The sequence below is a fragment of the Neoarius graeffei genome, chromosome 6 (genome assembly GCF_027579695.1).
Source record: "Neoarius graeffei isolate fNeoGra1 chromosome 6, fNeoGra1.pri, whole genome shotgun sequence".
Lineage (NCBI taxonomy): Eukaryota > Metazoa > Chordata > Actinopteri > Siluriformes > Ariidae > Neoarius > Neoarius graeffei.
Window position 1 is genome coordinate 40897734 of NC_083574.1, and position 16825 is coordinate 40914558.

General features: G+C 41.9%; 1 protein-coding gene across 1 annotated transcript; it reads left to right on the plus strand.

The window, feature by feature from the left end:
• The first annotated feature begins 3096 nt into the window (after positions 1-3096).
• Positions 3097-7242, plus strand: zgc:112052 (protein C19orf12 homolog). The gene is made up of 3 exons (XM_060922910.1): positions 3097-3190; positions 3410-3586; positions 5690-7242. Exons 2-3 carry the CDS (start codon positions 3427-3429, stop codon positions 5953-5955), a joined length of 426 nt encoding a protein of 141 aa, XP_060778893.1. The 5' UTR covers positions 3097-3190; positions 3410-3426; the 3' UTR covers positions 5956-7242.
• The last annotated feature ends 9583 nt before the right edge of the window (positions 7243-16825 follow it).

Sequence of the window (16825 nt, forward strand, 5' to 3'; positions counted from 1 at the left end):
TCCCCAGACGTTTACAGACTGTTGTAAAGAGAAAAGGGGATGTCTCACAGTGGTAAACATGGCCTTGTCCCAACTTTTTTGAGATGTGTTGTTGTCATGAAATTTAAAATCACCTAATTTTTCTCTTTAAATGATACATTTTCTCAGTTTAAACATGAGATATGTCATCTATGTTCTATTCTGAATAAAATATGGAATTTTGAAACTTCCACATCATTGCATTCCGTTTTTATTTACAATTTGTACTTTGTCCCAACTTTTTTGGAATCGGGGTTGTAGTTCAAGCTCCTTTTGTTCGACTATTTCTGTAGAGCCATACTGTTTACCTCAAGAGGTGGGATATTCGGTCCCAAAACAGAGGAAAGCGACCCTCAACACATCAAAATAATCATGTCTAATCCACATGATATTGTTCTTGTGGGACATTGGAAAATACCATGCACAATAAAAAAATAATAATAATAAAAAAATTCAGATGACTTTGCAGTCAGCACCTTTAAGTATTGGGAAAACTGCAGTAGTTTTATTTTAAAGTGCATATCACGGGTAAATTCAGGAGCAAGATCAATGTAATTCTCCTATTTTATATTAAACTTTGGTCAAATATCTGTCATATTTTGCGCAATTTTTTTTACCTTGCGCAATATCAGAAAAATTCAGTTGAAATCAAGCCATTTGAGGTGAATTGGTCCGCCTCTGAAAAAACTTGGCATTTGGATTTCCCGGCAAACACTGATTTTCGTGACGTCGCGTGCGGGACGCCTCCCTCTGAATCCTACGTCAGCGCTGGTTTGTTTATGAGAAAACGACCTGGTGGTTTTCTGCAAATTTCTTCAACGTTATCGCGTAATTATTAAAATGGTTAACAGATGTATCGTAGGAGGGTGTAGCAACACCAATCTTGATGGGATTAGTACTCATCGTTTCCCAAAAAACCAGATAATGAGAGAGAAATGGGAGCGCTTGGCAGTGGCGGCTCCTGAATTTTTTTTCGGGGGGGCAATTTTCCCCCGTTATGTCTACACGGACCATAAATGTCCACAGGACTGAAGTAAATTGACCTAGGTAGCAAATCAATTGGCCGAACTTGTTTTTGCCTGGTAAATTCAGATATCAATTTCGACAATATCTCTTCTCTCCACTAGGTGGCAACACTGAACAAGTTAAAGGTGGCAAACTAAGGTAGCCTAGTAAACTAGACCCACCCGCCTAGCGGCCAAAAATATTTTTGCCTACGAGTGGCAAATATTCACATTTAGTCTGGCTTGCCAGGCTAAAACTAAGGAAGATTCATTGTGAAGCCTTCAAAGCAAAACATTTGGCATCACAATCAATTAATATTACATTACTCATTTATTTTCTCATATTATTCCAGTATTCTATAATAAGTAGACACAAATTCTTAATTATAAACATATTCTAATTTCTTCATTCTAAAGAATGCAGTTAAAGTGGCAGGATATAAATCCAAAACAAGTGTTTATTTAAGTTTTGAAAAAGATGAAGAAAAGCATAACCATCAAACAAACATGTGCAGCTTAATTATGTGTTTTTTTTTTATATGGAATTGCACCATTTTAACAACAAATAATAATTCTAAATAAATTCTGCAGTTTTTTCCCCCAAGAATTCCTCCAGAAAGCCATGCCTTAAAAGGAAATTTAAAGTATTACAAGCATGTCAATGAACACAAAAGGCTTTAGTTATTTAGCTATATACACACAAGGTTACACAAGGTTTTGTAGTCAGTGCAACTTGGCTTAACAAGTTGGAAAAAAGGTAAGGTGCTGCTGGCTCCAATGAACACATATACTGTACAATATATAAAAACTGAAAATATGCTTAATTTACACCAAGTCAGAGAGAACTTGAGGCTACTGAAATATTCCAAGCATGTCAATGTTAAACTGCCATTGGTAAAACAAAAACATGGCAATGTTAAACTGCCATTGGTAAAACAACTGCCATTGGTAACACACACACACAAAAACAACTTTTGCCTAGTAAATTCAAATATCAGATATCACTGTACCGTCTGCTGTGCTACTTCCAGGGTGGAAGAGAACGCAAGGGTAGCAAAAAAAGAGCATTGACTACATCACAGCCAGCTAGCCAAGTTTTCCGGTGGTACCAGTTCTTGTTAAAACCTCTTGAGTAGGTCTTCTCCCCCTTCGTAGACGCTTGATGTTTAAATTCGGTCTAGGAGGTCCTAGGCTAGCTGTTTGATTGCCGTTTTCTCCTCATTGGTACGACGACTAAAGGGAACTTCTTTCAGAGATGCTATCGTATTGTTGCACTCAACACTCGCCATCTTCTTCATAGAATGTTCACACATTTCCCACGCAAGTTGCGTTTTCCAGCCCAAAATTATGTTCAAAACCATCCAAAATGCACTTAAAACCGCCCAATCTGGCAACACTTGCGCGGTGCAACAGGCGTATAACGTAAGCACGCTGCTTGTGCGAGCACATAAAACCTAATAGAAAATGCATTGGGAGCATGATTTTCGAAAAAAACGTACGTACCATTAGTGTCAATGGGAGATTTTGGGGCAAATCTGAACCTGACAGAAATCGCCCCAAAAGGGTGTGGCTACACCAGGCGCGACCTTAGCCTGGTTAGACAATGACATTACTGTTGCCGTGGTAGTAGGAGTAGATAAAAAAAAAATCTCCCTCCCTGTTTGGGAGTGCGTCGCCCAAATCGCCCCTATTAACGAGCCGCCAGTGGCGCTTGGTCTACACAGGCTGTGCACTGAAACCGTGCAAAGCTCGCGCAGCCTGCTGGCGCTTCCGCAGGTGACGTCACAAATCTGGCTCCAGACTACCTTGGGATTTTGACGCGTTTTGTTATTTTTTTTTTCTGCTGTAGACAGATGGCCTTGTGCAAAATTACCCTTCTGGATGAGTGTGTAAAGGGACATACTTTCATATATATATATTTAAAAAAAAAAACGAAATTGGTCCAGAATATGCACTTTAAGGCATCAAGTCGTTCGTGGCTATGTGACTTTTATTTTGAAATAATCTTTTACTCCTGGCCATTGCTGCAGATTTCGTGTCTATCTTGCTGAACAGTGCGCATGCGTTAATTTATTTCCAGTGGTTATTTTGATATAGGACACTGGAAGCTACGATGAACAGGGTTTTCGTTCATTTACAAATAAATGTCTGAAGGTTGAATTCAAAAGGTATGTGTTTGTTTGATTTATTAATTTATTATTGTGTGTTGTTCTGTGTAACTCTTATAAACTCATTATTTTACAGTCCTTTATTAATTTATTACTCTAGGAGGCTGTGGCCTATGTTAGGTCACGTGGTCCTGTGTGGTGCCTCTATTCTTAGGGTTGATCATCTAATGAACATTTCCCATGGCCTGTTCTTTCAAATGCTCTGCTTTGTTCTCAAAGTGTACTGATGACTCAACATGTCTACCCGCATTGATGACGTCATGAAGCTATGTTGTGAGCTGTCTGTAAATCAGCAGATAAAGACTACAGTAAAGCATTCTGGGAAGGGAGCGATGACTGCTGGAGGACTTGCTTTTGCTGGAGGATTGGTTGGTGGACCACTTGGAATCGCTGTAGGTAAGTATCAGTAAATTGCACCAAGATAAATATTTCAACAACAACAAAAAAGAGAATAAAACATGATGAGGTCTAATGTTTCTAGGAAAATAATCCACAATTGAGTGGCGTGGATGACGATGTAGCCTGATGCCAAGCGGCTTCTTTTGCTAATGTTTTTATTACTCTTATACCACATTAGCCTGTCAAAGATCTCATCTCATTATCTCTAGCCGCTTTATCCTGTTCTACAGGGTCGCAGGCAAGCTGGAGCCTATCCCAGCTGACTACGGGCGAAAGGCGGGGTACACCCTGGACAAGTCGCCAGGTCATCACAGGGCTGACACATAGACACACAACCATTCACACTCACATTCACACCTACGCTCAATTTAGAGTCACCAGTTAACCTAACCTGCATGTCTTTGGACTGTGGGGGAAACCGGAGCACCCGGAGGAAACCCACGCGGACACGGGGAGAACATGCAAACTCCGCACAGAAAGGCCCTCACCGGCCACAGGGCTCGAACCCGGACCTTCTTGCTGTGAGGCGACAGCGCTAACCACTACACCACCGTGCCCCCTGTCAAAGACTAGTTTTAATTTATTAATGAAGAAGAAGCCTTTATTTTTGTCACATGTCCACAAGCACAGCGAAATTCTTCCTCTGCATTTAACCCATCTGAAGTAATGAATGCGCACACACACACATATATATCCAGAGCAGTGGACAGCTATGCTACAGCGCCCAGGGAGCAGTTGGGGGTTTGATAACCGTGGTACAGAGGAGGGGGGGAAGTGCTGTTCATTCACTCAAATCCTCTCACGTTTTTTGTGCCGGTCCCAGGAATCGAACCCTTTGGTCCCAGAGCTACGTCTCTAACCTTCAGGCCATGGCTGCCCCCATAGTCAAGTCAACTTTATTGTCAAATATGCTATATGTGCTCGACATACAGCACAGGTGAAATTTCAGTCCTCTCTGACCCACGGTGCAAACAGGCAATGCAATAAATAAATAGAATAACTGAAATAAACAATATAAACAGTATAAACACTCTGGATAAGAAATAGACATAGACTAAACACTCACAGGTCAAGGGCACTTGAGGTATAGCAGGTAAACATGAAATAAGCAGTATAAACAATAAACTAATAGCTGTTTAGGTGAGGTAGTGTGGAATATGACCTATTGTGCTTTTATCCATTTTGAATGTTGAACATCTGAAGAAAAGTTAGTCTCTGTTCCCTTGTACGGTATTATAGTAGCTATAAACATTAATTCCCTCACTAGTTCTTGTTCTCTTAAAGTTACCCGGACAAAAATGCATCTTGTTATATTTCCAAGAAAGCAGAAAGTGCAAAGTCCTGAAGACTTTCCCATGGTAGAAAGCCTAATAACTGTTACAAAACAAAGTGCTGACACTGAAGACTCCTTCCATTATTTAAAAACTCCTAATCTTTAAAAACATTACAAATCTTATTAGGGGTGGCATGGTGGTGTAGTGGTTAGCGCTGTCGCCTCACAACAAGAAGGTCCGGGTTCGAGCCCCGTGGCCGGCGAGGGCCTTTCTGTGTGGAGTTTGCATGTTCTCCCCGTGTCCGCGTGGGTTTCCTCCGGGTGCTCCGGTTTCCCCCACAGTCCAAAGACATGCAGGTTAGGTTAACTGGTGACTCTAAATTGACCGTAGGTGTGAATGTGAGTGTGAATGGTTGTCTGTGTCTATGTGTCAGCCCTGTGATGACCTGGCGACTTGTCCAGGGTGTACCCCGCCTTTCGCCCATAGTCAGCTGGGATAGGCTCCAGCTTGCCTGTGACCCTGTAGAAAGATAAAGCGGCTAGAGATAATGAGATTAGATGAGACAAATCTTATTACAGAAAACTTTTTTATTAGTCTTAGATTACGGTAGCCATATGCATCCCTGTAAATGAGTTGTTGCCATAGAAACAATAACATTAGAATGACTGCATTAATATGAATGCAGTGTTTGGATTGCAGCTGGGACGACTATCAGAGCTGCTGTTATAGAAAATTAATCAACACCTTCTGTGGTCGAATTTCCTACAGAGTTTCGGTTGTGTCCAAATTCTTTGTTATGAAATTGATCTTTGTTCCTTGTTAAAAGGCGGTGCTGTTGGAGGACTTCTGGGATGCTGGATGACAAGTGGTCAGTTCAAACCACTTCCTCAGGTCATCATGGAACTGACACCAGAGCAGCAGCAGAAGCTGTACGCGGACGTCGTGGCTATCTTGGGGTCGATTGATTGGACTGATGTAGCTCAGTTAATTGCCATAGTCACAGGAAGCGTATCGCTTCAGCAGCAAGTAACTGCAGCTTTACTGAGCTACATTCACAAAGAGCTTCAGGCTGAGGTTCATTATGTGGACTGAACCAAATGATCAGTGCCGAGTTTCCCAAAAGGATCGTAGCACAAAGATCATCATTATTTATTATGTATAGTTTGGAGCATGTTATTTTTAATGTTACCTTTTATTTATTTATTTATTGTTTTGTTTCATTTGATGTTGATAGTTTATGTCTGGGGTTTTTCCCCCCAGGGCACATTGAAAAACGCCGGTAGGCGATATGTTTCCCCTGGTGAAATAAATAAATAAACAAACATGCATCATTAAATGGTAGCGTGAGCAGCACAATGAATGCTCTCTCTCCTAGTTAAGATGCTCTTAGCGTTAAGAGGCTTTTGGGAAACCCACCACTGATCACTCCTTTGGACAATGTATTTAATGAATGCTCTAATGAAGGTAACGTATTCTACAGTGTGTCGAAAAAGACTCCATACGTAGGGGAAATGAACTTTTTTTTTTTGAGCAAAATGTCTTCCAAAATTTTTCATACTAATTTTATATTATTTTTTTCTAATACGTATTGATTACAATACAGTATGTATTAACATACTGAAATGATTGATACAGCACAAAGATTACTTAAAGGAACACATTCAAAGTGCAATTACGGAACCAGTTAAAAGTTTGTACACCCCTACTCTACTCATTCACAGGTCTTTCTGTACTTGGACTATTTTCTACATTGTAGAACAATACTGAAGACATCAAAACTATGAAATAACATCTGGAATTAAGTGGAAAACTAAAAACAAAGGCTATTTCATATTTTAGATTCTTCAAAGTCGTACCTTGATGATGCTTTGATTTAGAATGGTTATTCAGAAGACCTACGTCATACAGTATGATTTTCAGTGCAGCTCTGGAAAAATTGAAAAAATTAAATGTGTACATATCATTAAAGACTACAGTAAGTCATTCTAATAAATATTATAAAGAGCATGATAATGACAAAAAAACAATGTCAATGAAATATGTTAAAAATGAATTATTTACGATAAAATAACTTTTCACCGCTCTTTTAAACTTCGTAATAGGTGACAGCGATTGAATTCTTAACAGATCCCAGTTTGTGTTGGATTTAAATGTTCTCAGCATATTGTACTTGTGGAAATCTGTGCCTTTAGTGAAACTTGATGTATCTTCAGATACTTTGCTTTGTACACTATTGGCATCATCTAAAAGTGCACATCACGGGTAAATTCAGGAGCAAGATCAATGTAATTCTCATCTCTCATCTCATTATCTCTAGCCGCTTTATCCTGTTCTACAGGGTCGCAGGCAAGCTGGAGCCTATCCCAGCTGACTACGGGCGAAAGGCGGGGTACACCCTGGACAAGTCGCCAGGTCATCACAGGGCTGACACATAGACACAGACAACCATTCACACTCACATTCACACCTACGGTCAATTTAGAGTCACCAGTTAACCTAACCTGCATGTCTTTGGACTGTGGGGGAAACCGGAGCACCCGGAGGAAACCCACGCGGACACGGGGAGAACATGCAAACTCCACACAGAAAGGCCCTCGCCGGCCACGGGGCTCGAACCCGGACCTTCTTGCTGTGAGGCGACAGCGCTAACCACTACACCACCGTGCCGCCCCCCAATGTAATTCTCCTATTTTATATTAAACTTTGGTCAAATATCTGTCACATTCTGCATTCTCTGCAATTTTTTTACCTTGCACAATACCAGAAAAATTCAGTTGAAATCAAGCCATTGGAGGTGAATTGGTCCGCCTCTGAAAAAACTTGGCATTTGGATTTCCCGGCAAACATTGATTTTTGTGATGTCGCGTGCGGGACGCCTCCCTCTGAATCCTACACTACCGTTCAAAAGTTTGGGGTCACCCAGACAATTTTGTGTTTTCCATGAAAAGTCACACTTTTATTTCCCACCATAAGTTGTAAAATGAATAGAAAATATAGTCAAGACATTTTTCTGGCCATTTTGAGCATTTAATCGACCCCACAAATGTGATGCTCCAGAAACTCAATCTGCTCAAAGGAAGGTCAGTTTTATAGCTTCTCTAAAGAGCTCAACTGTTTTCAGCTGTGCTAACATGATTGTACAAGGGTTTTCTAATCATCCATTAGCCTTCTGAGGCAATGAGCAAACACATTGTACCATTAGAACACTGGAGTGAGAGTTGCTGGAAATGGGCCTCTATACACCTATGGAGATATTGCACCAAAAACCAGACATTTGCAGCTAGAATAGTCGTTTACCACATTAGCAATGTATAGAGTGGATTTCTGATTAGTTTAAAGTGATCGTTATTGAAAAGAACAGTGCTTTTCTTTCAGAAATAAGGACATTTCAAAGTGACCCCAAACTTTTGAACGGTAGTGTACGTCAGCGCTGGTTGGTTTATGAGAAAACGACCTGGTGGTTTTCTGCAAATTTCTTCAACGTTATCGCGTAATTATTAAAATGGTTAACAGATGTATCGTAGGAGGGTGTAGCAACACCAATCTTGATGGGATTAGTACTCATCGTTTCCCAAAAGACTAGACAATGAGAGAGAAATGGGAGCGCTTGGTCTACACAGGCTGTGCACTGAAACCCTGCAAAGCTCGCGCAGCCTGCTGGCGCTTCCGCAGGTGACGTCACGAATCTGGCTCCAGACTCCCTTGGGATTTTGACGCGTTTTGTTATCTTATTTTTTTCTGCTTTAAACAGATGACCTTGTGCAAAATTACCCTTCTAGATGAGTGTGTAAAGGGACGTACTTTCATCTCATTATCTCTAGCCGCTTTATCCTTCTACAGGGTCGCAGGCAAGCTGGAGCCTATCCCAGCTGACTACGGGCGAAAGGCGGGGTACACCCTGGACAAGTCGCCAGGTCATCACAGGGCTGACACATAGACACAGACAACCATTCACACTCACATTCACACCTACGCTCAATTTAGAGTCACCAGTTAACCTAACCTGCATGTCTTTGGACTGTGGGGGAAACCGGAGCACCCGGAGGAAACCCACGCAGACACGGGGAGAACATGCAAACTCCACACAGAAAGGCCCTCGCCGGCCCCGGGGCTCGAACCCAGGACCTTCTTGCTGTGAGGCGACAGTGCTAACCACTACACCACCGTGCTGCCACGTACTTTCATACCGTATAAAAAAACAAAATTGGTCCAGAATATGCACTTTAACCAGCTTCATGAGGTAGTCACCTGGAATGCTTTTCAGTTAACAGGTATGCCTCGTCAAAAGTTAATTAGTGCACAAGTTGCCGCCTTAATGCGTTTGACACCAAATAGTAAATAATAAAAATACAGCAAATTTCCCTTTTCCACAACTGTAGTAATCCATATTACATCAAGAACCGCTCAACTAAGTAAAGAGAAACGACATCCATCATTACTTTAAGGCATGAAGTGTCTTTTAATTAATAAAAATGAAGAAAAACATTTAATTAGAAGGTGTATCCAGATTTTTGACTGGTACTGTACATACATAACGCCAGGTGTGTTAACCCCAGTTCATCATAAGCGGGAGAGATGATTCTGTGTGATTTGCCATTTCTTTGTAATCATGTAGAAGATGTCACAGTTACATTTTGCTTAAAAAAAAGTGTTAATTTTCCCTATGTATGGAGACTTTTGGGACATCTTTTATTTAAGTGAAATGATTATATTTTATAGAACGGTTTAGTATGTTTTAATTTCAGCACTTTTTGGAACAAACTGCAAATGACGCTACATTGTTGACCATGACAAATAAAATGAACTGCTGACTGTCACAAGATGACTGCGTTCCTCCTTACCAATTTCTGTAAAACACTACTTACAGTGGTGCTTTAAAGTTTATGAACCCTTTTGAATCTTCTATATTTCTGCATAAACATGATCTAAAACATCAGATTTTCACACAAGTTTTAAAAGTAGACAAAGAACCGAATAAAGCAAATGAGACAAAAATATTATACTTGGTCATTGATTTATTGAGGAAATCGATCCAATATTATGTGTCTTTGTGGTAAAACTATGTGAACTTTTACTCTCAGTGTCTGTTATGACCCCCTTGTGCAGCAATAACTGCGATTAAACGTTTCTGGTAGCTGTTGATCAATTCTACACACCAGCTTGGAGGAATTTTATTTCGTTCTTCCGTACAGAACAGCTTCAACTCTGGGATGTTGGTGGGTTTCTTCACAGGAACTGCTTGCTTCAGGCCCTTCCACAGCATTTCTATTGGATTAAGGTCAGGACTTTGACTTGGACTTTCAAAACATTAATTTTAGTCGTCTTTAACCATTCTTTAGTAGAGCGACTTGTGTGCTTAGGGTCGTTGTCGTGCTGCATGACCAACTTTCTCTTGCAGTTCACAGACACATGTTCTGATATTTTCCTTTAGAATTCACTGGAATAATTCAGAATTCATTGTTCCATCATTGATGGCAAGCCGTCCTGGCCCAGATGCAGCAAAACAGGCCCAAACCATGATACTACCACCACCATGTTTCACAGATGGGATAAGGTTCTTTTTTTTTTGGCTTTTTCCACCTTTATTAGATAGGACAGTGTAGAGACTGGAAATGAGCGGGAGAGAGACGGGGAGGGATCGAACCCGGGTACCCGGATTTATGGTATGGCACCTTATCCACCTGAGCCATGACGCCCCGGGGATAAGGTTCGAATGGTGAAAGTCGTTTCCTTTCACCAAATATAACTCATTTAACCATTAATTTTATTTTGGTCTCATCTGTCTGCAAAACATTATTCCAATAGCCTTGTCCATGTGATCTTTAGCAAGCTGTAGTCAGGCAGCAGTGTTCTTTTTTTTTTTTTTTGGACCAGTCTCTTTCTCCTTGCAACCCTGATATGCCCAGCATTGTTGTTCAGTGTTCTTCTGATGGTGGACTCATGAACCTTAAAGGAGATACGCAGAACCATGGACTCACTTTTTGTTTATAAATGCCTTGAGACCTCAAGAATGGCATAGGAATAGTTTTAAGTCTCTCATCTCATTATCTCTAGCCGCTTTATCCTTCTACAGGGTCGCAGGCAAGCTGGAGCCTATCCCAGCTGACTACGGGCGAAAGGCGGGGTACACCCTGGACAAGTCGCCAGGTCATCACAGGGCTGAAACATAGACACAGACAACCATTCACACTCACATTCACACCTACGGTCAATTTTAGAGTCACCAGTTAACCTATCCTGCATGTCTTTGGACTGTGGGGGAAACCGGAGCACCCGGAGGAAACCCACGCAGACACGGGGAGAACATGCAAACTCCACACAGAAAGGCCCTCGCCGGCCCCAGGGCTCGAACCCAGGACCTTCTTGCTGTGAGGCGACAGCGCTAACCACTACGCCACCGTGCCGCCCATAGTTTTAAGTGTTAACAATAAATCTAATATAGTCATTTTTACGATTAAAATGATTCATATAGGTAGCGGTCTGAGTGAATGACCTTGACATCTGTGACGTCGCCACAGGAAGGCTATCGGTCTCGTCGCCATTTCCGCTATACTAAAACACAGAGCTAACTGCAACTTCAAGCTTCCATTTTGAGCTAATTTATCGCCATGCCATGTAGATGTGTTGCTGGCGGGTACAGCAACACGACAGAAGGTGGATTTACGTTGCATTCATGGCCCAAGAATGTTCAAACTGCAAAGATTTGGATGCGTTTTGCGAGAAGTTCACGGACACATTGGGCGGCTGTGACGTGGCCTCTCCTCTGCTCTGCACATTTTACTGAAGACTCGTATGAGACCTCTGATCTGTTGAGGAGCGTTGGCTATAAGCCCGTATTGAAAAGAGGGTGCAGTGCCAATAATTAAAGAAAAAGAAAACTACAGGAAAAGGAAAGTAAGTTCAGTTGCACTAGTTCTCCCGGAGTGTGAGCCGAGTGTTGTTGCTAAAACATGGGACGGAACGGGACGGGACATATTATCGCTCAGGCAGTGACCTCCCCACGGTTGTTGCTAAAACCGGTGACGTCCCGACCAGTCCCGGGTTTTAGTAATTGCTTGAGTCGAGCAGTAATGGCGGAGTAATCACTATGGAGAAAATGAGGAATGAGTGGTGCAGCCGTCTGATTTCTCTGCTGGAAATGCTTGCCTCAGCAGCAATATCTCTCCCTTACGTGGAAGAAGTGAATGAATGGAGAACTGAACGAACAACTGAAAGTCAGATTGTTTCAAAACAATCGGCCACAAGATCGGCCTTCAAGAAGCGAGAACACAGCCGGGTAAGCTCCGACTCTCATTTGGATACAAAACAACAACACTTGTTGTTTACCTGCATTTAGATTAATCCATGTAACTTGTATTGTGTGTTTAAGTTACCGGTATAAGATTATTTAATTTGCTTCAGAATGTGATTGACTCAGTTCATCTGATTATTTAATTAGCCTTTTACGTTTTATCAGTGAAAATGCATGCATGTACATGTAGCATAAGTTATAACACCCAGCCTGTTTTAATGAGAGTCAACCCACAATGAGTTAAATCAGTCTTAGCTGAGCGAGTCGGTAACGCTATTTCTTACTTTCACCATAAATTTTTATTTATATGACTTTGGTCTATAGCTGTCAAAGGCCTTAGCCTTAAAACCAGTTACCGCTGTGACGTCACACACTCAGGGCTGGCTGGCTCAGCGGGGCAGGTCGAATCCCAACTTTGCGGTCGATTTTAACTCTCAAAAAAATATATTTCTTTAAATTCCCATTTATGCAGCATACAAGAGTCAAGGATGGAGATACTATCCACTCAGAAATGTATTTAAAAATAAAGGTTCTGCGTATCTCCTTTAAGGAGACCTTTAGTTGCTTAGACGTTACCCTGGGTTCCTTTGTGACCTCACAGATTACTACATGCCTTGCTATTAGTTATCTTTAATATCCTCTATGTGTATGCAATCTGTTTTATTGGTAGATTCCCAGTCTGTGGATTGGTAAAGTCTCAGTGGCGGCTGGTAGTCTTTCAAACAGGGGAGGCTGGTCGGTTACGATATTTCCAGATTTTAAAAGAAAAAACATCAATTTTGCCCATACTCTTGCCTCTGATCTGGCTGATTGTTGGCAGCGTCACAAACTGTGAAATAACAGGTTCTTTTGGCCCATTAGTCTACTGTCCAATATACATGATGGTGGTGTTGGGGGGCGTATATTTTAACATTTTATATTTTAAAATTGTGGCATGTTGTTTAAAAATTGATCATTATTGAAAGCAGCTCTTTGTCAGGAACCTCAGCAGTAGAGCTGGGTGCCACACATTTCATTCAATGACACTTTCCCTATATTTTACTTATTTTGACTGAGAAATGTTTTATTGACAATTTTGATAACCCTTCACTTTTAATCCAGGTCTGTAGTGTGAAATGTTCTCGGCTGTGTTTTTGTTTAAAAATGTTTTCCAAATTGTAGCTGTGTTTAATTCATATCCAGAGAAATATATATTCCAATATAGCTGCAAGCAGCAATCCGGGGCCAAGCAGGGTGACCCAGCCTAAGTTGCCATGGCAACAGAAAGAACTGACCAGGCAGACGGTCATAGGCACGCACAGGAAGTGTTTACAAGCAGGAATGTACCTCCAACCAGACGGTTAGAGGCATGCACGGCTTCACCGTCAAATTCGATTGACTGTGATGGCTGAAATTACTTCCAGTGTACTAGGTGTGTGTGTGTGTGTGTGTCTGTGCTAAAAGACTGCTGAGATATGAGCTCAATGATGTAAGAGCCAAAACACATTTTGGAAAGTTATAGCGCCCCCTAATGGCCAATGTGCACCAAATGTGGTATGGGCCATTTTGGAGGGGTGGTGCATAATCCCACCAAGTTTGGTTAAGAAAGGTCAAAGGGCTGCCGAGATATGAGCACACTTCCAGTTTCGCGTCTGCACAGCCAAATTTGATTGGCAGCCACGGCCAAACGCTTATGAAATTCGAAAAACCGGGTAAGTTTTTAGTGCAGCTTAGTCCAAAGTTGCCATGTACCAAGTTTGGAAGGAATTGGTCAAAAATTGAGGGAGGAGAAGCATTTTAATTGATTTTCACAAAATTCAAAATGGCGGAAAATATACCAGGCGGAATATGACGCCATAGGGTGCGTTGGATTCGGGTTGACCCAAGGATTCCAGCCATACTAAGATTTTGACGATCAGACATACGGTTCAAAAGTAACAAGCAGAAATGTACTTGCAACTTTGACCTGTTGTTGGCGCTAGAGAGTTTGAGATGCTGAGTTGAAATTTGCTGACAAGAACCGTGAGGCAGCCTAGAATCAGTGTGCCAAATTTGAAAACCTGTCGTCAGACGGTTCTATGGGTTTCCATAGAATTTCATTGATTTTAACAAAATTCAAAATGGCGGAAAATCCTCAAGGCAGAATATGACGTCATAGGGTGCGATAGATTCGACTTGACCCAAGGATTCCATAGGCAGTGGAATTTTGTTTCTAGCCAAAACGCATCATGAGATATGAGCCAAAAGACATTTTTCCTAGTTATAGCGCCCCCTAGCAGCCAATTTGTTCCAAATTTTTTGGGGTCCTTCAGCGAGGGGTATGGCATAAACTCACCAAGTTTCGTTAAGATACGCCAAAGGCCGGCCGAAATATGAGCACACTTCCTGTTTGGCGTCTGCACCGCCAATTTTGATTGGCTGCCACGGCCAAACGCTTATGAAATTCTAAAAACCGGGTAAGTTTCTTGTGCAGCTTAGTCCAAAGTTGCCATCTACCAAGTTTGGGAGAAATTGGTCCAAAATTGAGGGAGGAGAAGCATTTTAAGTGATTTTCACAAAATTCAAAATGGCGGGAAAACTATATGGGCGGAAAATGACGTCATGGGGTGCTTTGGATTCGTCTTGACCCAAGGATTCCAGGGATACCAAGTTTTTGAAAATCGGACCAACGGTTCAAAAGTTACAAGCAGAAATGTACCTGCAACTTTGACCTGCTGGTGGCGCTAGAGGGTTGGGGCTGGGGACCTAAAAATTGTTGTGGGGAATGCTGAGACTGTCTCCAATGTGTGTGCCAAATTTGAGCATTTTCCTATGTGTGGTTCTATGGGCTGCCATTGACTTCCCATAGGAGAAGAAAGTTGAATAATAAATATAGCTGCAAGCAGCAATGCGGGGCCAAGCAGGGTGACCCAGCCTAAGTTGCCATGGCAACAGAAAGAACTGACCAGGCAGACGGTCATAGGCACGCACAGGAAGTGTTTACAAGCAGGAATGTACCTCCAACCAGACGGTTAGAGGCATGCACGGCTTCACCGTCAAATTCGATTGACTGTGATGGCTGAAATTACTTCCAGTGTACTAGGTGTGTGTGTGTGTGTGTGTCTGTGCTAAAAGACTGCTGAGATATGAGCTCAATGATGTAAGAGCCAAAACACATTTTGGAAAGTTATAGCGCCCCCTAATGGCCAATGTGCACCAAATGTGGTATGGGCCATTTTGGAGGGGTGGTGCATAATCCCACCAAGTTTGGTTAAGAAAGGTCAAAGGGCTGCCGAGATATGAGCACACTTCCTGTTTCGCGTCTGCACAGCCAAATTTGATTGGCAGCCACGGCCAAACGCTTTTGAAATTCGAAAAACCGGGTAAGTTTTTAGTGCAGCTTAGTCCAAAGTTGCCATGTACCAAGTTTGGAAGGAATTGGTCAAAAATTGAGGGAGGAGAAGCATTTTAATTGATTTTCACAAAATTCAAAATGGCGGAAAATATACCAGGCGGAATATGACGCCATAGGGTGCGTTGGATTCGGGTTGACCCAAGGATTCCAGCCATACTAAGATTTTGACGATCAGACATACGGTTCAAAAGTAACAAGCAGAAATGTACTTGCAACTTTGACCTGTTGTTGGCGCTAGAGAGTTTGAGATGCTGAGTTGAAATTTGCTGACAAGAACCGTGAGGCAGCCTAGAATCAGTGTGCCAAATTTGAAAACCTGTCGTCAGACGGTTCTATGGGTTTCCATAGAATTTCATTGATTTTAACAAAATTCAAAATGGCGGAAAATCCTCAAGGCAGAATATGACGTCATAGGGTGCGATAGATTCGACTTGACCCAAGGATTCCATAGGCAGTGGAATTTTGTTTCTAGCCAAAACGCATCATGAGATATGAGCCAAAAGACATTGTTCCTAGTTATAGCGCCCCCTAGCAGCCAATTTGTTCCAAATTTTTTGGGGTCCTTCAGCGACGGGTATGGCATAAACTCACCAAGTTTCGTTAAGATACGCCAAAGGCCGGCCGAAATATGAGCACACTTCCTGTTTGGCGTCTGCGCCTCCAATTTTGATTGGCTGCCACGGCCAAACGCTTATGAAATTCTAAAAACCGGGTAAGTTTCTTTTGCAGCTTAGTCCAAAGTTGCCATCTACCAAGTTTGGGAGAAATTGGTCCAAAATTGAGGGAGGAGAAGCATTTTAAGTGATTTTCACAAAATTCAAAATGGCGGGAAAACTATATGGGCGGAAAATGACGTCATGGGGTGCTTTGGATTCGTCTTGACCCAAGGATTCCAGGGATACCAAGTTTTTGAAAATCGGACCAACGGTTCAAAAGTTACAAGCAGAAATGTACCTGCAACTTTGACCTGCTGGTGGCGCTAGAGGGTTGGGGCTGGGGACCTAAAAATTGTTGTGGGGAATGCTGAGACTGTCTAGAATGTGTGTGCCAAATTTGAGCATTTTCCTATGTGTGGTTCTATGGGCTGCCATTGACTTCCCATAGGAGAAGAAAGTTGAATAATAATAATAATAATAATAATAATAATAATAAGAAAACCGACAAACTCATTAGGGGCCTTCGCCAGCTTCGCTGCTTGGCCCCTAAATATAGCTGCAAGCAGCAATGCGGGGCCAAGCAGTGTGACCCAGCCTAAGTTGCCATGGCAACAGAAAGAACTGACCAGGCAGACAGTTAGT